The 25,142-nt window shown below is 35.3% G+C and overlaps 1 protein-coding gene across 2 annotated transcripts; it reads right to left on the reverse strand.

The window, feature by feature from the left end:
- Positions 1-6,166: 6,166 nt before the first annotated feature.
- On the reverse strand, positions 6,167-22,719 carry LOC129256817 (MICOS complex subunit MIC19-like). Of its 2 annotated transcripts, XM_054895006.2 has the most exons (7): positions 22,409-22,719; positions 17,684-17,741; positions 14,560-14,591; positions 13,648-13,728; positions 12,461-12,531; positions 11,482-11,617; positions 6,167-7,320 (listed from the first exon to the last, which is right to left on the reverse strand). In XM_054895006.2, exons 1-7 carry the CDS (start codon positions 22,484-22,486, stop codon positions 7,282-7,284), a joined length of 495 nt encoding a protein of 164 aa, XP_054750981.1. In that variant the 5' UTR covers positions 22,487-22,719; the 3' UTR covers positions 6,167-7,281. The 2 variants fall into 2 exon arrangements, with proteins under 2 accessions (XP_054750981.1, XP_063953636.1); XM_064097566.1 differs by lacking the exons at positions 14,560-14,591; positions 17,684-17,741 and having other exon boundaries at positions 22,409-22,572.
- Between the last annotated feature and the right edge of the window lie 2,423 nt (positions 22,720-25,142).

Here is a 25,142-nt window from a genome sequence, read left to right on the forward strand (position 1 = left end):
CACCTTTGCCATATAGACTAGACACATTCTGGAAAAAGAGGCCTATATAAATTTTAAGAAGCATTTTGGGGTAAAAGTTGGGAACTGGACTATTTCACACAATTCATATATGCTGAATCTGATAAGATCGGTTCCCAAGCTAATTTCTCATGTTTTGACCACCTAATTTGCATAAACAAAATGGCTGCCAAATTGACAATTCAGAATATTATTTCGACAATGTTCTTTAATCATATTCGCTTTCACAGACATGAATACTGCAAAATCCTGCATACGCACGTGTACCTTTCGGGAAAACTTGTTATTTTTGTTTGCGGCTAATTAATTATGCAAATTTATGCATATTTTGGATCATTATGCTATAATTTGATAATTTCAGCTCAAATGTTTATATTTTTGGTACAAATAGCATTTAAATCATTATAAATATTGTACGGCCCTTAGAATATTATATCACAGTGAATAATAATGTATTTTATTGTTTTTGAATTTCTTATGTATTTCTTTGTATTTTGTACCTTTTTTTTTGTACATGTTTTGTTATGGGATCTGTCAAATTATTGATTATCAATGGCAGAAAATAATAATCTTCAATGATTTAATTATGTAATCACTTTTTTAAATTTTTTATTCGCATATATCCATGGGCATAAACAGATGCACCCACATCTGCATACAAAGGTAAACTCCTGCACGGAGGGCTTTCCCATTTAAAAGCACACTGGTGGAGATCCAACGAATTTCATGAACCTATCTGTATTCAAGCGAATGTCACTATTAAGTGCTAAAATTTTTATTATAAAATGGTATCTTGAATTATGATATCAATCAATTTATTCATATTCACAATTTTAGATGATGAATTATTAAATTTGAATCATAATAGTACTGTAATTATCAACTCCTAATAGTCAATCAGTTGCATTTAATATCCTTTGGAGTAGTTATGTTCCTGACCAACAGAATCTGATCACTCATACATGTATATATATTTAGTGTTTTTCTTCAGCAAAATGAAGTGAAAACAGTCTGCTTAAAATGAGATGTCCTGTGTTTCTCTCCATTACGCTTGTCAAATTGTCCCAATTAAAAAAAAAAATCAGAACTGAACCCACATATAATTCATCTAATTTTTTATTTTGCCTACCAATTAGACCGTTTTCCGTGTTTTAAAAGCCAGACTGTGATGTTCTAAAGTTCCACAACGAATAAGTCACTGGTTATCATTTTAATAACAATTTTTGTATCATTGGACTTCATTAACGGATTACATGTGTATCTCCATAATATATTTTTTCAAATGCAGTACTGCACCTAACCTATCTAGGATTGCCGCTTCATCTAACTTAGAGGCATCCAGCTTCCCCCAGCTTGATATACACCTTTACCTTCGGCGGCGGGTGTTGAATGATCAATGTCAGTTATCATCGATTTGGTGTTCCATTGGATGGCTTGATTGATAGGGCAGCATCATATTATAAAAGTCATCTCTAATTGTTTGAAATCAAACCAATTTAGTACAAGTATTCTGCGGAGGCAGTTCGTATCGAAGTCATCGTGTTTGTGTTCATGAGATATGTCCGATTCTCATGTCACAAATCCATAAACAAAACCTAAATTTTTTGTCTTGAGAGAGAATCTGCTGTCTAACCAGTTGTTGTTCCAGGTGTTAAAATGCTCGAAGTGCACCTTTTCAATACCACAGTGAATTGCCTAATGTCTTCTAGGCCGTTTATCGAACTTCTAATATTCACACATCTTCATATCTTCATAAGATAGACTATTTCAAATTGATAACGAAGATATATTTCAGAGGATGGTGGGTTCCTGGCATGTTTGGCGTTCCTGCAGGTGATTATTAATCCACTTCTTTTGATCGGTATTAAACCCAACAGCATCCAATAGCTTACCCAGCTCTGATAGGCTGCATGCGAGTCTGAGATATCACCATCAAAGTCTAGGTCGAGAATTTCTTCGATTGTAGAGCCAGGATTTCTCTTTCTATGAGGAAAGCAGTTGCCTAAGTTATGTTTGACTTGTTAACCGGTTTTGATACCTGAACATGTCATTCTTCTTGGGAGACTGACAGTCTGTTTTGGAATTGATGATTCTGCACTCCAATGGCAGGTTTCCTCTTACCTTGCCAATAGAGCTGCATGAAGCTGTATTCATCACTGGCATGCAGTCTCCTGTGACTACCCTTTGATATGGAGTTCCTTGGGAGTCTGTCCTTTTCCCTTGTTCTTCAAACTGTACATCACTCCTCTTGGCTCTATAATGTGGCGACATGGTCTTGGTATACACTTCTATGCTGATGACATCCAGCTTTATACGTCACTTTTGATCTAAAAGTTAAAGATACAGAGGTTCGTGCAGCTGCTGCTGTTGTTGGTGCTGCCATTGAGGATTCGATGTTGGATGAAGGTCAACTTCCTGGAGCTTAACAGTAAAAAGCGAAGTATCTTGTTTTGTCATCTCCATATATGCGTAATTATTATGACTACAACTCCAGTATTAATAGGTGAGGAAGCTACATATCTTAGTATGCAAGGCTAGATCTCTTGGCGTAGTCTTTGATATAACAATGAGCATGAAGAAACACACATCACATGTCTGCCAATCTACATATTTACCTCCTCCACAGAATTGCTGAGATCAGACATTGTCTTACATGCAGTGGTGCGGAAAATATCATCCATGACCGGATAACCTCTAGACCGGACTTCTGCAACTGTCTCCATGTTGGTTTACCTTCAACAGGCATTTCTAGCACTTTTTAACCATAGGACACACTGTGAAAATTAGTTCTGCATTGGGCAGGGACTGGGCTGGAAACCTTGTTTTCCCCATGTTTTTACCATGGAGTTAATCTATGTTTAGCCGCATGTTTTTTTATCATTTCCTCTTCTGTATTCAGTATCGTTCGTCAAAGAATATTCCTAGGCAAGGACTGGATAGAAGCTGTGGTTTTCAGTTATCACTTTGATGGTTGACTTGGGGAAAATGTATCGTTGCCAAATAAATAAATAAATAAATCAGTAATGACCAAAAAAATTAGTAAGCGATCCAGTAATACAGACCCTTTGCATTTATTACAAATTGTTCTTTGGTTAACTGCCATGGTTGCAGTTCTGATGGAGCTGAATCAAAGATATAATTTTGCTACAAGGATGTACTGCTACTTATATCCGATTAATAAATTGCACTGCGTAAATCATACGTTAAATTGATTATTAGATCTGTTATAAAAAACTAAATAACTTAAATTTCAAGAAATTTAAGTTCAGCATGATTACAGGTTTTCCAACTTCTAACTCTTCTTTTCTTACGGGTTCATTGAATTTGGTAATTGATTATAGGATCAGCATCAATGTTTTCATATTGGGCATGTCTAATATACCTTGCAAGTATATTACTTTCTATATACAGGTGTGGGTGTGTGAGCATGTGTGTGTATTTGTTCCTGAGTACAATTAACAGTTGTGGCAAAGAAGTTTATCAAATGATTCTATCATTGAAGCTTAAAATTTGTCTGCCATTGATATTATTTTTTAAAAATCTCATATCAAACATATACAAAGCAAATGGCAGAAAAATACAAGAACACAAAAGAAGTATCAAAGAACAATAAAATACATATAAAATTGACCGAGTATTATATATTTAAGGGCCAAACAATTATCACAATGATACAAATGCTATTTGTACCCAAAATAATAAACATTTTAAGTGTAATTATCAAATTATAGCATAATATTGCAAAATATGCATAAATTTGCATAAATAATTAGCTGGAAACAGAAATAACAAATTTTCCCGAATGGTACATGTTCAGTATGCAGGATTTTGCAGTATCCATATCGGTGAAAGCGATTCTTATAAAAGAATAGTGTAGAAATAAGATTATAAATTATCAATTTGGCAGCCATTTTTTAAATGCAAATTAGGTGGTCAAAACATGAACAAGTGGAATGCCTCTGGCCGTCTCACCTGCATCACGCTATTCAATATAGCAGCAGTGCTGATTTTGAAAACTACTATAACTCGCACAAGATGTTCAGTGATACTTGGTTACTCTTATTTCCACGTTTTATGAACTTGACCAATACACTCATAGAGATATGATGGCAATTCAACAAATACCCCCAACGTGGCCAAAGTTCTTTGACCTTACATGATCTTTGACCTTGATCATGTGACCTGAAACTCGCACAGGATGTTTAGTGATACTCGATTACTATTATGTCCAAGTTTTATGAACTAGACCAACACACTTTCAAATTTATGGCTGTAATTCAACAAATACCCCAATTTGGCCAAAGTTCATTGACCCTAAATGACCTTTGACCTTGATCATGTGACCTGAAACTTGCACAGGATGTTCAGTAATACTTGATTACTATTATGTCCAAGTTTCATGAATCAGATCCATAAACTTTCAAAGTTATGATGGTAATTCAACAGATACCCCCAATTCGGCCAAAGTTCATTGACCCTAAATGACCTTTGACCTTGGTCATGTGATGTGAAACTCAAGCAGGATGTTCAGTGATACTTGATTAACCTTATGTATAAGTTTCATGAACTAGGTCCATATATTTTCTAAGTTATGATGACATTTCAAAAACTTAACCTTAGGTTAAGATTTTGATGTTGATTCCCCCAACATGGTCTAAGTTCATTGACCCTAAATGACCTTTGACCTTGGTCATGTGACATGAAACTCAGGCAGGATGTTCAGTAATACTTGATTAACCTTATGGCCAAGTTTCATGAACTAGGTCCATATACTTTCTAAGTTATGCTGTCATTTCAAAAACTTAACCTCAGGTTAAGATTTGGTGTTGACGCCGCCGTCGCCGCCGCCGCCGCCGTCGCCGCCGCCGCCGCCGTCGCCGTCGGAAAAGCGGCGCCTATAGTCTCACTCTGCTATGCAGGTGAGACAAAAATTGGCTTGGGAACCGGTCTTATCAGATTCAGCACATTCAAATTAGGTGAAATAGACCAGTTCCCAACTTTTACCCCAAAATGCTCATTGAACTCAAGTTCTCCCCATATTGGTCTTGTCTAATAGTGATCTCAGCTTATCATTGATTTGACTGAAATTCATTATTAGGAATGACCACTGATGGACAATGAAAGAAAACATTTTCTTAATGAACAATGTGCATCTGACAAATTCCATAAAGTTGCCCTTCAGTGGTCACTCCTTATTTCAGTCAAATTTATGATATGCAGAGATCATTAACTATTTGCCCGCTTTGATCACATACAGCATAGCATTGTACTGGGTACACACAAAGCTTTTCTTTACAATAAACCAATCAAAAGCTATTGTGAGCTGAATCAGAGAAGTCCATGCAAATCCCCTCTTAAGGTCGTATCTTGAAATTGATGTGGTGCAGTGGTGATTCTGTCCGTGGCGGGCGAAGAGTTAAGTGTACAATCTCTACGATGTGAAAGGGAAGGACTGTCTGGCATAGAGCGTCACACACGTCATCAAGTCGGGCGAGCGTGCATACCATTTTTTTGGAGGGGTATAGCTTGGGAGGCATAAAAAATTGGCTAGTTAGTGATTTAAAAAAAACCTTGTCATATTCAGAATCACCATGATAAATGTTATATATGTAAATTTCAGTTTTGGGGGGTCAATTTTGATAGCAGGGGCACCCTTATTGCATTGACCAAGATGCATGATGTCGCATATGAACAACTTCCCTATTGTGGCATTACTCTTGTACATAATTTCACATAAAATGTCTCGTCAATTCCTCGGTAGATATGGTTTTTCTTTTCATACGGAGACACGTTATTCAGGTTTCACAAATATATCATGGACAAAGAGTTTGTACTATCCTTAAAGTGAGTAAAAAAGACATTTTGGATTATTTTCTTTGTCCTTCAAAGGGGAGAGATGTTAATGTGTGAGGTCACACATTTTGGTTGCACCACTCGTGGGAAGTTTTCAACAGTGGTCTTAACATTCAAATGCTCATGACGCTCTTAATGACTGTCCACTTTCTCTCAAATTTTAATCTATTTTACTTTTCTGTTCTCACACCAGCTAATATTTTCAAAGAGTTACTTTTTCATTCAATCTTTGACACAGATTAAGAATTAATTCCTCCAAACTGACAAAAAAGGTAAACAAATGATATGGGATCAATTATGATTCAATATTAATATTAAAATTTTTATTTTCTGATCATATTTCTACTTTCTACTTATCTGATTGAGATTGCTCAGAGACCATATTCTAAGTAACAGGATATGTGAAGCCATTCAGTACAAGATCCTCTGCATGTCTTACACTACACCTATCCATAGAATGTGATTCCACTCTTGGTAATGACTGGACAAGCAGTGAAGCCCTAAATATATGCATGTACTTGTATGTAACAAGTATGAAGTACATACAGCATTGGGAAGTCATATTTTTTATTCAATTTAGTAAGAATACAAATCCTAAGCTTATTTTGTGGCAATTTGCAACTAGGTCCCTCTAGAAAATACAATACCCGGTATTACAGTAACATTGTGATGAGAAGGGCTCATAAAATGCATCTGCAAAACCACATTAGAGGCTCACTTATATGTGTGATCATTTTATAGTTACACAATCATTTCCTCTGCAGAGTAGACAAAAAGTAGCTGTGTAGATTACAACATTCTGGCTGCCTCCGTTCATGTGCATCTCAGTCAATATACTGCAAAATTTTGCAACTTTGAAGCGTACATGAAAAAGGGATTTGCAAAGTTCACTGAAGTGCATTAGCAATATTTCTGTAAGATTGCGGTATTGTACATGTGAAGTCATTGAAAAGCCATGTTCATACTACTTTGTCAAAACACCTTTGTCTTGAATGACTGAATATTTCTTGGTAGGAATTTATCATATTAACTCAATAATGCATTACGACTAAAAAACATGCTATTCTCTGATTCTGAATACGATACAATTTCATTCCATGAAGGACCTTTATCTTGCAAAATCTCCATATTTTGCATGAATTTATAGAATATCTGATTGCAGTATGAAAACAACATCCTAGAATTCAATAATTGTGAGAAATTTTAAGAATGGGTATCGAGACAACTTTGATGACATGACGATCTGACTGATAGAATGCTATGGGTGACTCTACTACAATGCACTCTCAAATGAGGAGACCATGGTTTTAGTGTTGGTCTCTTTCACATTTCTACCACAATATTTACAAGGTACAATTTAAAGATATAATATGCAAACATATTCCTTTCCGGCTATCTTCATATCATCTGTTATGATGCAGCACCCACACCTCTCTTCAGTAAAATATTCTGCAGAAAAAATGAAGAAATACACAAATTAATGAAAAAAATACAGGTTAAATGTATCGGAACAATATAAATTTGTAGTTGCATGCAATTATCATTTTATTCAGAGATGGTTCTTTTAGTATTTCAATTCAAATGGCTACCAGATTCATTGCTGCTATGACCGTTGACTATGATTTCACAGGAATTCCTGGATTTGAGATATTTCCCTGGATAAATCTCTGATAATTGAAGCTATTTTCATTTGTTGTAGATAAATAATAACAGTAATACATCATTTATATAAACATATTTCTCTGCGCTTTACAATACCGTATAACAATTGGAGCGCCTCTGGCAGTCTCTCCTGCATTACACAATTCAATATAGCAGCAGTGCTGACTTTGAAAACGACTAGAAAAATTATTCACGAAAACACAATTCTTATGATAATAAAATACTATGTTCATTGACACTTAATGACATTTGACCTTGACTGTGTGACAAAAAGACTTGTGCAAGACGATCAGTGATACTTGACTACCCTTATGTCCACATTTCATGAACTAGATCCATAAACTTTCAAAGTTATGGTAATTCAACAGATAGCCCAAACACAGCCAAACTTCATTGACCTTGGTCATGTGACCTTAATCTCATGCAGAATGTTCACTGATGCTTGATTACACTTATGTCCAAGTTTCAAGAATAAGATCCATATACTTTCAAAGTTCTAACATTTCAAAAACTTAACATTGGTTAGATTTCATTTTGATTCCCCCAAAATAATCTAAGTTCATTGACCCTAAATGACCTTTGACCTTGGTCATGTGATCTGAAACTCACAAAGGATGTTCAGTGATACTTGATTACTCTTGTGTCTAAGTTTCATGAACCAGATCTATAAACTTTCAAAGTTACTTATGAGGGAAATCAACTACCCCCAACATGGCCAAAGTTCATGATCCTAAATGACATGTGACCTCCAACTCCGGCAGGATGTTCAATAACACTTGATTACACTCATGTCCAAGTTTCATGAACTAGGCCCATATACTTTCTAAGTTATGATGAAATTTCACAAATTTAAGCTTAGGTTAAGAATTTATGTTGACTACTACGCCGCCGCCCTCGGAAAAGCGGCGCCTATTAGTCTCCCTCTGCTATACAGGCAAGACAACGAAACAAAGAAATAGGTCTATACAGTGCATATCAAAAAAAAAGTTTACACTTAGAAAAAATCCTGTAAAATTATACATTGGTAATATCCTGGTAAGTTTTCCACATTTTAACATTGGTAGAAATCCATTTAAGCAAATGACGATATAACTGTCGAAAAATATTTCTGCTTGAGTGAGCACCACTTGAAAAGTTCGTGAAATATGATTTGCGCATATTACTTTTTTCCACCGTTTAAAAAATACCCCACCAGCTTATAACACAGGAACCCCATTGCCTTGCATGTTATGTCAATGGGAGCTAAAGTGGGGTATATGACACCCCACTTTCAGTTTTTGGGAGTTTCATTTCTCTCGTTTAGAGGCCAAGTCCACCTCATAAAGATGTTGATTTGAATCAACAAAGAAAAATCAGACAAGCATAATGCTGAAAATTTCATCAAAATCGGATGTAAAGTAAGAAAGTTATAACATTTAAAGTTTTGCTTATTTTGCTCAAAATAGTTAAGCAAAATTGTTACAAAATGCTTGAATGTATTCGTTTGATTTCAATTGACTAAAAGGGCAAGGGAAATGTATGAGAAATGTTTCGCAGGGTAACTTTGATTTCGCCCTTTCCCCTTGACACAGCGTGAAAATGAGCATCTCTGCGAGCTTTACAAAATTGGACAGTGCTCACTTAAGTCAAAACTTCTACTTCCATTGGATAGATGAGACCCAAACCTAAGAATATATGTGAAAAAATTACCCACATGTTGTATATTTTTCAATTCCCAGGTCTTTTTCAAAGTGTAAACTTTTTTTGATACACAATGTATATTACAGTATTCACTATTTGATCACGCAAAGAACTTCATGAGTTAGTTACCAATAAAATAATTATTCGTACTAGATTACATTATGAAAAAGATGGGTTTGAAATATTGACATGAAAGTTGAATAAATGGATGCCTGTCTAATGTTTGTGCTTCCACTTTTCAGGCCAGAATCTGCGTTTTCATACGTGATTAGTCCAAAACATGGTTGTGTTTATGCTTACTTTCATTTAAACAACGTTTCAGAACGCCGATCGTAAACTTACAAAAAGATGCGTTTCTAAATGTTGTTTGACCAGAATCAGGCTTTCTGGGGAAGTATTAACGGGACCGTGATAGTAAACATGTTCAAATGACGTCATTTGGTACATGCTTCTAGTGATATGAAAATCCGCGGGCAAATACAGCCGCATGGTTCTAACAGGGACTTACCTCCACGGAATTACCTCTCATCTCTCTCTGATTCTATTAATGACCAACGTACATTTGCATGTATGATTATTAAAGGTCAAGTCCACCCCAGAACATTGTTGATTTGAATCGATAAAGAAAAATCAAACAAAAATAATGCTGCAAATTTCACCGAAATCGGATGTAAAATAAGAAAGTTATGACATTTTTAAGTTTCGCTTATTTTTCACAAAACAGTTCAATGCACAACTCAGCGATATGCAAATGAGAGAGTCGATGATGTCCATCACTCACTACTTCTTTTGTTTTTTATTGTTTGAATAATACAATATTTCAATTTTTACAGATTTGACAAAAAGGATCAACTTAATTTAACCATAAAATGTTAAATTAATGGTAATTCCACATGTTCAGGGAGAAATAAAACTTTGTTTCACTTGATGAGGAGGAGAAAATTAGAATATTTCATATTTCTTATATATAATAAAATGCAAAAGAAATAGTGAGTGGGTGACGTCATCAGTCTGCCAATTTGCATACCGACCAGGATGTGCATATAACTGTTTTGTGAAATTAAGCGAAACTTTAAAATGGCATAACTTTCTTATTTTACATCGGATTTTGATGAAATTTTCAGTGTTTTGCTTGTTGGATTTTTCTCCTTTTTTTCAAATCAACATTTTGTTGGGGTGGACTTGTCCTTTAAGTTAAGCACTATTCCTCTAATTTAGATTTACCAAAAAAAAAAAAAAACGGAACATGAGCAGTGAACATGAGTTATGAGAATCGCTGAGCCAAAAGCCCAGTAGCATAAACAAATCTTATCATTTTCTTATGTACACTTTCATATTCTTTATTTATCTTACTAATATTCTCACCATGGTTAAAATTCTTTAGCTATGTCAAGTAGCTCCATGCAATTACTTAAAGATAAAAAATAGTTAAAATAATTGTTGACCATAACAACACTCGAAAAAGAAAACTTTTGAAAAAGGGCGCGCCCAATTTGACCTCGCTTCTAAAACATTAAAGGAAAATGAAACCTTTGGAACAATATATCTTGTGTGAAAAAAGAAAAATCAAAGAAACAGATCAACGAAAATTTGAGCAAAATTGGATAAATAATAAGAAAGTTATGAGCATTTGAAAGTTAGATATTATTTGCAATGTAGATCCTCCAATTGGCAATGCGACAAAGATGTGTGATGTCACATGTGAACAACTTTCCCATTACTTTTGCATATAATTTCACTTAAACTGCCTCTTTTAACATATCTACCAGGAGATCATCTACTCTTTCTACAGTAGGTCATGTAATACAGAGTTTAAAAGAATACACATTATGGATAAAGTTTGTATCACCATAGTAAAGAGCAAAAAAGACTTGGTGGTATTTTATAGTCAAAGGGAAAGATGTTCACATGTGACATCACACATCTATGTCGCATTGCCAATAGGAGGATCTCCATAGCATTAGTGATCGCAATATTCAAATGCTCATAACTCTCTCATTATTTGTCCGATTTTCTCAAACTTTCTTTGATCTTATTCTTTGAAGCCCACTTGTTCCCAAGGTTTCATTCCCCATTAAGCATACACAGCACCTCCAGAACCACATTTATGATTGGTGTTCTGAAACGACGTTTGAAAACGCTGATTCTGTCTACGCAGTGGAAGCATAAACACACCCTTAGAGGTAAATTGTTAGGAAGGGTTGGTCCAGCTACTGCAAATGATCATAATAATTAATCATAACAACTTTTGAGATCTTTGTAACATACCATTCTTGCCTGTTCTATGCATGTGTTGAATGCCTTGACTTCTTGGGCACAGTTTAGTGTCTGGTTTGGGTTTTTGGCATAACATTTCAAGACATCATTTTGAAGATTTTCACAAATGGGAACAAACCGTTGCTTCCTAACATTGATATCCAAAAAAACAATTACATAAAGAAGAACAGAGTAAAAGTAAAGTACACAGAAAATAATATACATGCTATTAGATCTCTGTATTCATTCTGAAAACTCCTCTTGGTTCTAGCGCTTTATTTACTGAATTTAGGTTCCTCCTATTTTAAACAGATGACCAATTAAATGAGCTATTACAATGTCAACATGTCATGCACTACATATCTTTCACTTTGTTGGCTAGGCTTGCTGCAGCTGGTTATGTAGGGTACAAATTATTGTTGCCAATAATTAATTATGATCTTTTGCTTTCAATCCATGTTTGCTCTACAAAAGTGTTGTTTCTCATTCTGAATGTAAAAAAAAAAAGCCCTGATACTAGCACTTGATAGAGAATAGGGATGTCAGATTCATCACTATCTGAAATTTAAAAATATGGGTCGAGTCTGCAGTTCATGTCAGACTGAAGAGATTGTTTTCGCTTGATTGCAAGTGAAAAGTTATGCTGTTGGTTTTCTCATAACCATTCTTCTTTGTATTATTATGTCTATTCCTTTTCCAATAGATACCCCCTTCTATTTTTCTTTTTTTCCCCCTGGAATCAGGCCCTCCCTCCACCGGTCTTTTTAGGGATAGGCCACTCCATAAATCTTTTGAGTACTTTACTCAATACTATGAAACTGCCAACCTATGTCTTTAAGACATGTAATCCTCTGAAGCAAATAAGACCTTTCGTTAACTATAATTGCATACCATTTTTAGATTGTCTAACCAAAAATTTAGAATTTTATTGCCCAATCAAAAATAATGGGTGAATAAACAAAAGATAATAGTTTTACATCAATAAACTCACATAAACTTTGCTTCAACTTCATCTGCAGCTTTCTGAAACTGCTCAGCAGTTAACTTGTAAAAGGCAGCACTCTGTGAAAATTAAAATAAAAAGAATAACAAAAATATTGATAAGATTACATTCAGATTTTTTTTCAAAATTTATGTGCAAATGTTAACCCTCAATCTCCCGGGGTATTTTGATTCTTGTCATTCCCGGGGGGGGGGGGGGGGGGGGGGGGGGCCATTATGGCCCCCCTTAAGATCTCGGCCGCTGATCGCTCGAGCGACGCAAAAATTTGCACGCTGGTTGCGTGCGATGTAATCTACAAGGCTGTATGGTAAAATTTTCCAAAATAATGAGATTTTATTTTATATGAATTAATTATGCTAATTTATGCATAAATCATACTTTTTGCTCTAATTCACTAAATAAAGCTCCTAGAATGCTAATTTTTGGTTAAAATATTCTTTGTAGCATTCTTAACAATCGCAATTAAAAAAAACTTCAGTTTGGAAATCAATTTCTTATGTATTTTATTGTTTTATGAATTTCTTATGTATTTCCTTGTTTTTTTTACTTTTTGTTTTTTTATTGTTTTTTCAATGGAAATCGTTCCAGACTTAATTCTGATCATAAGCAAGGCAAAATTAATTAAATTCAATCAGTAAAAGTAGAAATAATGATACATTTATGAATTTTGGCTAAATACACAATTTGCATTGGATTTGTACATGAAATCACGTTTGTGAGCAATTTTGGGTCTGACATGCACTTACATAATGTTGCGTAATGTCGTAACCGCGTATCCGGTCGTCACAAATTTGGTCTCAAAATTTGCGCGAGACTTGAAAGTAAAAAGTCAGTGAGCGGCGAGGTCAAAAAAATTTGCGCAGCGGATATATCGCGAAAATTGTCGAGGGGGGGGCCATTATGGCCCCCCCCCCCCCCGGGAGAATTAGGGTTAAGGGATTTCTTTCCCTCTATTAGGCCTGAGACAAAAGTCATTTTTACCATTCAATTATTTTCTGAAAGAACAATAGAATGATTTGATTTCTGAAAAGTTTCTGGCCCAACAGCAATTTTTTTACTGGATTGGGACCATCGGACTCGTACAAGTGTCGCGCGCTGACCATCATTCCTCCTCTACAAACAGCCCCCTTTCTCTCTCATAGATGAAGGGCAGCACAATTGATAATTTATCCTACCTTTTCTTCTGCATTCCTAAGCTTTTCTCTGTAGTGATCTTCTAGTTCATCCATACGAGCTTTCCATCTTGCCTCTGACCGCTATTTACAACAGAATAAAGAATATAAAACAAACAGATGAATCAAATTGCAAGATCATAATTTCTCTCATTGGAATAACAGAGCAACTGTTATGTGCACTGCATTTCAAAGAATAAAATACTGCCAGGCTGCCATTACCTCACCTGGCTTAAGTGCTGTACAGTACATAATTTTTTTTGCTAAAAGGAAATTAACATCTGGAGAAAGACCCACACAAACTCTGATAAAGAGGTAGGGGCCAGAACCACTACACCATGATGCCTCAGACTCCATGTGCTTGATCTTGGTGGTCACAAATTTTAAGTATCAAAGAGTTTTACATTATTCATAAATGCCATTAAAAGACAGGTAAATGACATTTAGAGTTGAATATATTCAGCCTAATTTTTGTTCACTTTTCAAACAGTTGTGACTTTTCTTGTGCAAAGAATCTGTCTTCATATTTCATACTCACATGCATTTCAGACATGAATTTTAATGATTCCTGGTGGGTGTTTCATAAAGCTTTTCGTAAGTTAAGAGCGACTTTAAGAATGACTGGTGATCCTTTCTTGTGGTAAATGATATATTCAGTGGCGATGATTAAGCGCCTAAGAAAGGTTCACCAGTCATTTTTTAAAGTCGCTCTTAACTTACGAACAGCTTTACGAAACAGCCCCCTGTATTATGTTGATAAATACTTGGTAATATTTTACTGAATCGAGCTTTGTGCCTTTGTTTTTTTTTCTCTAAAAATGGGAACGGGTAATGAACAAGACCAATGATACTTGAATATCAAAATCAAAATTTTGATTAACTCCTGCTTTCGGACCAATAACAGAGTTTACCTACCCTGGGTAGGGGATCTGAACTTCTTGAATCACCTGCAACATAAGATAGCAGGAAAATATTTTTGTTAACTCACATTGTAGCAATCAATATAGACAATAGAAAGATTTCAGGGAAACAAAAAATAAAAGTATGCTCCACATCAAATAATGCACCTTTTATCGATATGAATTATCATAATGTCTCTTTCACCAGTATTAAAAAAAAGCAGTGCTGACTTGAAAAGACTGTAGATTAATTATTCACAAACAAGTGGAATGCCTCTGGCAGTCTATCATGCTGACTTTGAAAACAGCTATTGAATAATTATTCACAAAAAAAACATTCATATGATAATAAAATACTATGTCCATTGACCCAAAATTACCTTTGACCATGATCATATGATCTAAGATATATGCAAAACAATCATTTATACTTGATTACCCTTATGTCTATGTTTCATGAACTAGATCCATAAACTTTCTAAGTTATGATGGCAATTAAATAAATTGCCCCAACACAGCCAAAATTCATTGACCATGGTCCTGTGACATGAAACTCATGCAGAATGTTCACCGATGCTTGATTACTCTTATGTTCAAGTTTCAAGAACAAGAGTCATATACTTTCAAAGTTCTGACATTTCAAAAACTTAAGATTGGTTAAAAAAAATTTTGTTTTGTTCCCTCCAAAATAATCTAAGTTCATTGACCCTAAATGGCCTTTGACATTGGTCATGTGACCTTAAACTCACAAAGGATGTTCAGTGATATTGATTACTCTTATGTCCAGGTTTCATGAACCAGATCCATAAACTTTCAAAGTTAATTATAATGGAAATCAACTACCCCCAACATGGCCAAAGTTCATTGACCCTAAATGACCTTTGACCTTGGTCATGTGACCTGAAACTCAGGCAGGATGTTCAGTAAATGACCTTTGAAGTTGAACTTGGATATGATGTGACCTGAAACCAAGGCAGGATGTTCAGCAATACTTGATTACCCTTATGGCCAAGTTCCATGAACTAGGTTCACATGCTAAGTTATGATGTCATTTCAAAAACTTAACCTCAGGTAAGATTTGATGTTGACACCGCCGCCGTTGGAAAAGCGGCGCCTATAGTCTCACTCTGCTATGCAGGCAAGACAAAAACACCATTCATATGAAATAAAATACTATGTTCATTGACCCCTTAATGACATTTGACCTTGATTGTGTAACCGAAGACTTGTACAAGATGATCAGTGATACTTGATTTCATGAACTCACTCCATAAACTTTCAATGTTATGATGGCAAATTCAACAAATACACCCAACATGGCCAAAGTTCACTGACCTTTGTCATAAGACCTGAAACTCATGCAGGATAATCACTGATGCTCGATTACTCGTATGTCCAAGTTTCATGAACTAGATTAATATACTTTCAAAGTTATGACATTTCACAAACTTAACTTTGGTTAAGATTTCGTTTTGATTCCCCCAACATAATCTAAGTTCATTGACCCTAAATGAACTTGGTCATGTGACCTGAAACTTACAAAGGACGTTCAGTGATACTTGATAAATGTTATGTCCAAGTTTTGTTAACCAAATCCATAACATTTTAAAGTTATGATGGAAATCAACAAATACCCCCAACAAGGCCAAAGTTCACTGACCCTGTATGACCTTTGACCTGAAACACGGGCAGGATGTTCAGTAATATTTGATTACCCTTATGTCTAAGTTTTCTGAACTAGGTCCATATAAGAAAGTTTCTAAGATATGATGACATTTCAAAAACTTAACCTTAGGTTAAGATTCGATGTTGATGCCACCGCCGCCGACACCGTCGGAAAAAGCGGTGCCTATACTTAGTCTCGCCCTGCTATGCAGACAAAATATCTAAACATGTTATTTTGTATCTTCAAATCAATACAAAAATATACTGTTTAAATATTTAGCTATCATTAAGGTTGGATTTTTTTTTTTAAAGGGTGTTTCTAAAAGGGGTAAATGAAGTTCAAAGGTCGCTTTATCTAGAATACATGGTTTAGTCTTGTGATTTCTATTCTACATAACTGAGTAAACTCATCAACTTTAATTTGACACCTTGCTTGCATCACGTTCGTCACAGGTTAGAGTTATGGTCCTTCAAAGGCAAGGGGTACAAAACCTAACATTTAAATTAATTTGTAGGGAAAAACTGTGATGAAACCAAAACCTAACAACAAAATGGGTTTCGTGCATGTACATTAAAGGGATGGTCCGGGCTTAAAATATTCATATCTAAATAAATAGAGTAAAATTCACAAAGCAAAATGCTGAAAATTGCATCAAAATCGGATAACAAATAAAGTTATTGAATTTTAAAGTTTATCAATATTTTGTGAAAACAGTTATATGCACATTGTCATGAATATTCATTAGGTGGGCTAATGATGTCACATCCTCACTTTCCTTTTTCTTATGTTATTACATGAAATCATAATTGTTTCATTTTTTCATATATGTGAAAATGATGTGTCTCCATTATGTTGAAATAAGTTGCGGCAATAACTAATGCACTTAATCAGTTGTCAATCCAATTGTTTTAGTTCTTGGTAGAAAAATTTTAAATACACCCAATTTCATATAATAAAATACAAAAGAACAAGTGGGGATATGACATCATCAGCCCACCTACATGTAATGAATATTCATGAAGACATGCCTAGAACTGTTTCACCGGAATAATGCATATCTTTGAAGTCCAATAACTTAAATTTGTTATCCGATTTTGATCAAATTTTCAGCATTTTGCTCTGTGAATTGTACTCTTATTTATTAAGACAAATATCTCCAGCCTGGACCATCCCTTTAATTAAAACCCAAAACTAAGAAAAAGTAGGTTTTTTACCCTTCGTCTTCGAAAGACTACAGTACTATAATTCTGTGACCGAGTCAATTGTGACGCAAGCAATGTGTCCAATTAAAGTTGATGAGTTACTCAGTTATAGAAATGATATCACATGAATCAAATTAAAGTTGATGAGTTACTCAGTTATATAGAATAGATATCACATGAATAAATCATGCATTCTTGATATAGCTGACCTTCAGACTTCGAAAACCTCTTATTTAGAAACACCCTGTATAGTCCATTCTAGGACACCGTACCTGTTGATTTGGTCGAATCCTCTTCTCCAAACATGCGCCTCAGTACATCTTCTGAGACCTTGGATAACAAAAATATTATTGATTTTAAGTAACACCTGTAGGCAGGGTGCGACATAAGCGCTTGCCCGGGGCAAGTAAAAGTTAGAGTCGGGCAAGTGTTTTGAAGCAAAGACAAAAACTGCTTGCCCGAATCGGGCAAGCAAAATTCTCCTATGGAAATTATATTTTAGAAAGATTCCCCATATTTCACCATCAGAATGTAGAAAAGAAAAAGAGACAAAAAAAAAAAGCAATATCATTAATTTCTTCTTTCAAAAAGTTTATAATTCGAATTGCAAAATTTGCGCCATTTTCTGCAATAAACACACAGCTCAGAGACGTACACACACACACAGAATCAATGGCTGTCTAGCATAGCTAGCGCCTAGTCCACACAGCCGATGCAGTTAAGTTTCTACGGAGTACGGTGCTGCACGAACGAAGTTTGCTCTGGAAGAAATCTCCCACAGAAGTGACAGAACTGTCAAAATTCACATTTCTTACCAATGAAAATTCTTGTAATGTCCATATTTCCTAAAAATTGGGGTAGCTCTGTCATTTGTAAGCAGTAAAAGGAGAAATTTTCACTTCTGTTATGCTTAAAAAAGATCGGGTTTCGAATGATCGTCTGTATCGCACACACTGAAATACCTTGTTTGACAATATGCATTTGTGTGTATGTTGATAAACGTGGTTTCTTTCGTAACTATTTTTTTAGACAAGGAAATTGATAAATTTTCTCCTTTATTTATGACTGGATAGTTTGAGCTTTCTTCCTCTCTATTTTCTTTCTTTCTGCCTATCTTTCCTTCTTTTTAATCTCTCTTTATTTCTTTAAATTTCCTTCCTTTTGTTCATTTTTTCTGTTACTATAGCTGTCTTTCTTTTTGTCATTCTTTTCTTTCTATCTTTTTTTCTTTCTTCCATCCAACCTTTGTTTACCTCTTTCTTTAATCCTTCCTTCTTTTTCCCCTTCCTTTCATTCTTTCTTACTGTCCTCCTTCCGTCCATCCATTCTTTACCTTTTCTTCCTTTCTTCATCCCTTTCATTCTTTCTTTTCTTTCTTTCCTTCATTCCTTCCTTTCTTTTTGTCTTTCATTCTTTCTTTCTCCTTCCTTCTTTCTTTCTGTTTTTCTTTATTTCTGTCTTTCGTTCTTTTGATCTTTCTTTTTTCCATCCATCCTTTCTTTTCTTTCTGCCTTCCTTCATCTCTTTCCTTCATTCCCATCCTTCATTTCTTTCTGTCTTTCGTTGTATCTTTCTTTTTCCTTCCTTCCATCTATCCTTATACCTTTTCTTTCTTCCTTTCTTCCTTCTTTCCTTTCTCTCGTTTTCTTTCTTTCACTTTTCCTTCCTTTCTGTTTAACTCTTTTCCTTCTTGTTTTCCTTTTATTCATTTCTTTCCTTCCTTTCTCTTCCTCTCATCTTTTTTCTATTTTTTTTCTTTCTTTCTTTTTTCTTTCCATCCTCCTTTCCCTTCTTTCTTCCTTTCTTTCTATCTTTCCATCTTTCTCTTCCCCACAGCCATTCTCTCTCTCTTTCTTTATTTCTTTTTTTTCTTTCTTCCTTCCTTTATTTCTTCGTCCTTTTTGTCTTTCTTCTTACTTCTTTTTATTTCATTCTCTCCCTCTCTCTTAATTTTTTTTTCTCTGGTTATTTTCAGTGATTTCCCCTTTCTTTATTGTGTGTCCTAGTCCCCTCCAAAATATATGGAAAATATATGAGATTAGGAAATTAATTAAAGAGCATATTTACCATTTATTTTGTCATGATGTTCAAGATAAAAATCATTAAAAAAAAGAAATACAACTACAAGGTACATCAGTAGTCATGTTGAAAAATGTATTTTTAAAGCCGTCAATGGTATGGTATGTAAAACTATAAGGCTATAACTTGTTTTGAAGCAATAAAACTTTGTTATGAAGGATTTTTTCGGGCAAGTGAAATCTATATTCGGGCAAGTATTTTCCAACTATTTGAAAATTTACTTGCCCGACTGGGCAAGTGCTTCAAAAAAGTTATGTAGCACCCTGCCTCTGTTGCATGATGAGTAACCGAAGACAAGGAATATATGAAAATTGCTGCAAACATGTCCAAGTGGATATAGTGCTTTGCAATAATAATTAAAACATACAAAAAGGTGTGCAATCCGCAATGGAAAAAATACTATTTACAGAAATAATGCTAACAAATTACAATGATCATAAATGTTGGTCATCTTTAAAGTTGATCACTTAATTTATGGAAGCTTATATAAGAATATAAAAAATATATATGTTCAACATGTCAAAGTTGAGAAGAGACTACATTATTAACATTACATAGGGGCCGAAAGGGGCCTACCCTACGATTTAAAATGCGCTTCTTCGTATGGACTTTCCATAATCTTTTCTTTAATGAACTTATCTTCATTTGTAATGATTGTGATGGATTCGAAAGCTATAGACCAATCTGTATCTTAAATTCAATTAGCTTTTTTGTTACTGCAGATTTTTTGTTTTGTTTCACTCTTTCACATCTCAAGTTAGCCCAAATCCGACAATTAATTTTCATTCATTAAAATTAATCTCTGCAAAAAACAATAATTATAATCATAAAAATGAAATAAAAATAAATAAATGATTTACCATGTTTAACATTTTAGTTTTGTATCGTGTTTTTTTTTTGCTGAACGTTATAAACAAGTTTTTTACCAAGTTTTTTTTTCTTTAAAGAAATTTGTTTTCATGTTGTTTAATTATCTTTAATGAGAAAGCATTGAGGGGTCAGAAAGATAGTGCCGCCCATTTCGATATTTAAAAAAAAATTAATGGAAATGGTGTGGGGATAGGACGGAGGGAGAATAAAAGAAAACATATTAAAAAAATATTTGGGCCTACATTACCCCCGGACAAAATACCCCGGAGAAGTTAAAATGACATCCGTTTTTGGTCGACTTGCCGTGCAAAAAAATAACTTGGCGCCATCCCAGATAAAATGCATCAGTGTGCAACCCCAAAAATGTTAAAGATGATATGTCAATGTGGCTTGCCGTAAACGTATTTTCTCTCATTCTCAATGCCGACGGTGGCGGGCGGTGTGCAAAGAAGATCATGCCTACGTATAGAACAAAAGCTTCAGTCTCTGTATTTTGCTTTGGTTGTTCCGCTGAACTGAGTCTGACCGAGTTGGCTCTCTCAGACAGTCTCACCAATATAGTAAAATGTCAGAAAATGTTGAATAAATCCCAAGAAACGACGGTTATGGTTATTCCTGTCTAGCCTACGGCTACGTAGGACATGTCTGGAGGTGTCTTTCCAAGGACCATTCTTCGTATCGCCCAAATCGGCTTTGTGAAACAGTTGAGCGATATCTCGTTCTTCCGTAGAATGGTTCTACGAAAGACCCTTTCATGCAACAGGCCCCAGCAGAACAACCAACACAACAGAGACCGAAGCTTTTGGTCTACGTCTAACGTAACCCAGGGAGCTCCGGCCCGCACAGCGGGCCGGAGCCCAGGGGCTTACTGTGTAATTCGCCATACCCCACGGTAGTGGTAGTAGCGTGAGGTATGGTCTAAATCATTTTAAGAGTAAATACTTATATTATAACAGAAATTAAGCACTTACCACGATTATATGGATGAAGGTCTAACGAGTGGCAGCTTCCTGACATCGAGGCACAGACTGGAACCTCAAAAAACGAAAAGTTCTGTCGCGGTAGCTCTCCTTCTTTCAGAATTCATAGCAAAATGGCCGTTCGAGACCAGTACCGAGGGTGTAGGGCACATGCGCGAATTTGACGAAGTCTATATGCGCTAGTGCTATAGCCTGTCTCGATCGGCCATTTTGTTTTGAATTTTGAAAGAAGGAGAGCTACCGCGACAGTAGACCAATGTAGACAGCTGGCAGCTGTCTGTTTCGAGGAGTTTTTTAACATTTTTTTATTTTTTAAATTTCTCCTCATAGTTACACAGACGGCTCACTATCGTGCAGCCACCATTAGGGGACTTACAATGCAAAATCCCCCCGTCGGGGCTCTTCAATTTTTGTCTTTAATGAATCAAACTTTTGAAAATTAACGCAACCGAAATGCAAATTAATATTCCCTCTTGGCATTAATTGCCAAAAAACGGGGAAAATCAAGTTAAAAGGAACAAAAACAGTGACTTACCTTGGCTGTCGTGCAACTTCACTGCCCTGTTTTATCCGAACTTAAACATATGGCCATTGAGTCCCCTGTACAGATCGCGCTAGAACTTCGGTCTCTGTATTTGGTGAGTGAAGCCAACGGAGTTCAGCTGAACAACCAACATAACACTAACAGAGACCGAAGCTTTTGGTCTACTGTCTAGGGGCCTACCGCGACAGAACTTTTCGTTAATTTGAGGTTCCAGTCTGTGCATCGATGTCAGGAAGCTGCCACTCGTTAGACCTTCATCCATATAATCGTGGTAAGTGCTTAATTTCTGTTTTAAGTATTTACTCTTAAAATGATTTAGACCATACCTCACGCTACTACCGTGGGGTATGGCGAATTACACGGTAAGCCCCTGGCCCTGGGCTCCGGGCCGCTGCGCGGGTTACGTCTAACGTTAACTAGTTAACGTTAGACGTAACCCGCGCAGCGGCCCGGAGCTTTTACTTTAGTTTTAGGGACCCTAGACCGAGCCGAGAAAGTCAGAAACAAGTAATATATTCACTCACTTTAACTACTCCTCCGTCAGCATCTTGTTCTAAACTAATTCTTCTCCCAGGGCTACTAGTACTACTACTCCCTCCCATATTTGCAGAAGGTAAATTAAAGTGAAAGCGACCTTTCTTGGCGATCTACCTATACTACTAATACTATAGATAATACTAGTGTCGATGTCGCGAATTCGAAGCGGTAGGCACTTATGATCCAAGTTTGAAAGGAGACTCGTAAAATGACGTCACTCTCGCCGATGAATATTCATTAGATCGTGGTCGTGCGTTTTCAATACACACTGCGTGCAGGCATGCAGATAGTTATATGCGAGGAACTTTGGCTCCAGAGACAAGTTGTCAAATAACGTGTGTGTGTGTGCGTGTGTGTACCATCGGCTGGTAGTATTCCATGCTGTCTAAGACTTCAAACGCGTCGGAGAGAGTGCATGGCAATTCGGTAAAACGAAGTTTCCGATATAAAGAGATAATAAAATAACACTATATGTACAGTACGTTGAGAGGCAAATGTCAGATCAGGGGAGGCAGGAGTACAATCAGGTTTTTTTTTAAAGGGAAGAATAGTGTAGAATAAAAGGTATTATATATATATAGCCAAATGATCTAGGTGAGGGAAGTGAACAATGATGTTTTTAAAAAAAGAATGAATACCTTACCTGAATATTATGGTGAAGCCAATTTAAAAGGAGGTGAGGCAAGTTTCAATGGAGGTTTTTAAAAAGAATAAACTGTATTATGGTGAAGCCAATTTAAAAGGAGGTGAGGCAAGTTTCAATGGAGGTTTTTAAAAAGAATAAACTGTATATGGTGAAGCCAATTTGAAAGGAGGTGAGGCAAGTTTCAATGGAGGTTTTTTTAAAAGAATAAATTATGGTGAAGCCAATTTAAAAGGAGGTGAGGCAAGTTTCAATGGAAGTTTTTAAAAAAGAATAAACTGTACTACAAATTTAAAAGGAGGCGACGCAAGTGTCAATGGAGGTTTTTAAAAAGAATAAACTGTACTACAAATTTAAAAGGAGGCGAGGCAAGTTTCAATTGAGGTTTTTAAAAAGAATAAACTGTACTACAAATTATGGTGAAGCCAATTTAAAAGGAGGTGAGGCAAGTTTCAATGGAGGTTTTTAAAAAGAATAAACTGTACTACAAATTATGGTGAAGCCAATTTAAAAGGAGGTGAGGCAAGTTTTAATGGAGGTTTTTAAAAAGAATAAACTGTATTATGGTGAAGCCAATTTAAAAGGAGGTGAGGCAAGTTTCAATGGAGGTTTTTAAAAAGAATAAACTGTATATGGTGAAGCCAGTTTAAAAGGAGGTGAGGCAAGTTTCAATGGAGGTTTTTAAAAAGAATAAACTGTACTACAAATTATGGTGAAGCCAATTTAAAAGGAGGTGAGGCAAGTTTCAATGGTAGTTTTTAAAAAAGAATAAACTGTACTACAAATTTAAAAGGAGGCGACGCAAGTGTCAATGGAGGTTTTTAAAAAGAATAAACTGTACTACAAATTTAAAAGGAGGCGAGGCAAGTTTCAATTGAGGTTTTTAAAAAGAATAAACTGTACTACAAATTATGGTGAAGCCAATTTAAAAGGAGGTGAGGCAAGTTTCAATGGAGGTTTTTAAAAAGAATAAACTGTACTACAAATTATGGTGAAGCCAATTTAAAAGGAGGTGAGGCAAGTTTTAATGGAGGTTTTTAAAAAGAATAAACTGTATTATGGTGAAGCCAATTTAAAAGGAGGTGAGGCAAGTTTCAATGGAGGTTTTTAAAAAGAATAAACTGTATATGGTGAAGCCAGTTTAAAAGGAGGTGAGGCAAGTTTCAATGGAGGTTTTTAAAAAGAATAAACTGTACTACAAATTATGGTGAAGCCAATTTAAAAGGAGGTGAGGCAAGTTTCAATGGTAGTTTTTAAAAAAGAATAAACTGTACTACAAATTTAAAAGGAGGCGAGGCAAGTTTCAATGGAGGTTTTTAAAAAGAAAAAACTGTACTACAAATTATGGTGAAGCCAATTTAAAAGGAGGTGAGGCAAGTTTCAATGGAGGTTTTTAAAAAGAATAAACTGTATATGGTGAAGCCAGTTTAAAAGGAGGCGACGCAAGTGTCAATGGAGGTTTTTAAAAAGAATAAACTGTACTACAAATTTAAAAGGAGGCGAGGCAAGTTTCAATGGAGGTTTTTAAAAAGAAAAAACTGTACTACAAATTATGGTGAAGCCAATTTAAAAGGAGGTGAGGCAAGTTTCAATGGAGGTTTTTAAAAAGAATAAACTGTATTACAAATTATGGTGAAGCCAATTTAAAAGGAGGTGAGGCAATTAGTTAATGGAGGTTTTTAAAAAGAATAAACTGTATTACAAGTTATGGTGAAGGCAATTTGAGAGGAGGTGAGGCATGTCTACAATGATTTTTTTTAAAGAATGATAAGTGTAGAATATAATTCAAATGATGAAGCCATCTTGAGAGGTGCATGAGGCAAGTCTACAATGAGGTTTCTAAAAACAATGAATAGTGAAGAAAAAGATCGCAATTGCTTTTAATAATCCACAAAATTGTGTAGTTATTTATTTCATGCAAATTGCTATTAATTGATTATGCTCATTTGTGCATAATTAGTATACTATACCTATTCCTCTAACTCCCTAAATAAAGCTCCAAATTTTCTAATTTTTGGTTTAGAAACTCTTTGTGGTGTTCTTCGATAACGTATTTCTTGTGTTTTTACCTTTGTATT

Source organism: Lytechinus pictus, chromosome 3, assembly GCF_037042905.1.
Source record: "Lytechinus pictus isolate F3 Inbred chromosome 3, Lp3.0, whole genome shotgun sequence".
Taxonomy (NCBI): Eukaryota; Metazoa; Echinodermata; class Echinoidea; order Temnopleuroida; family Toxopneustidae; genus Lytechinus; species Lytechinus pictus.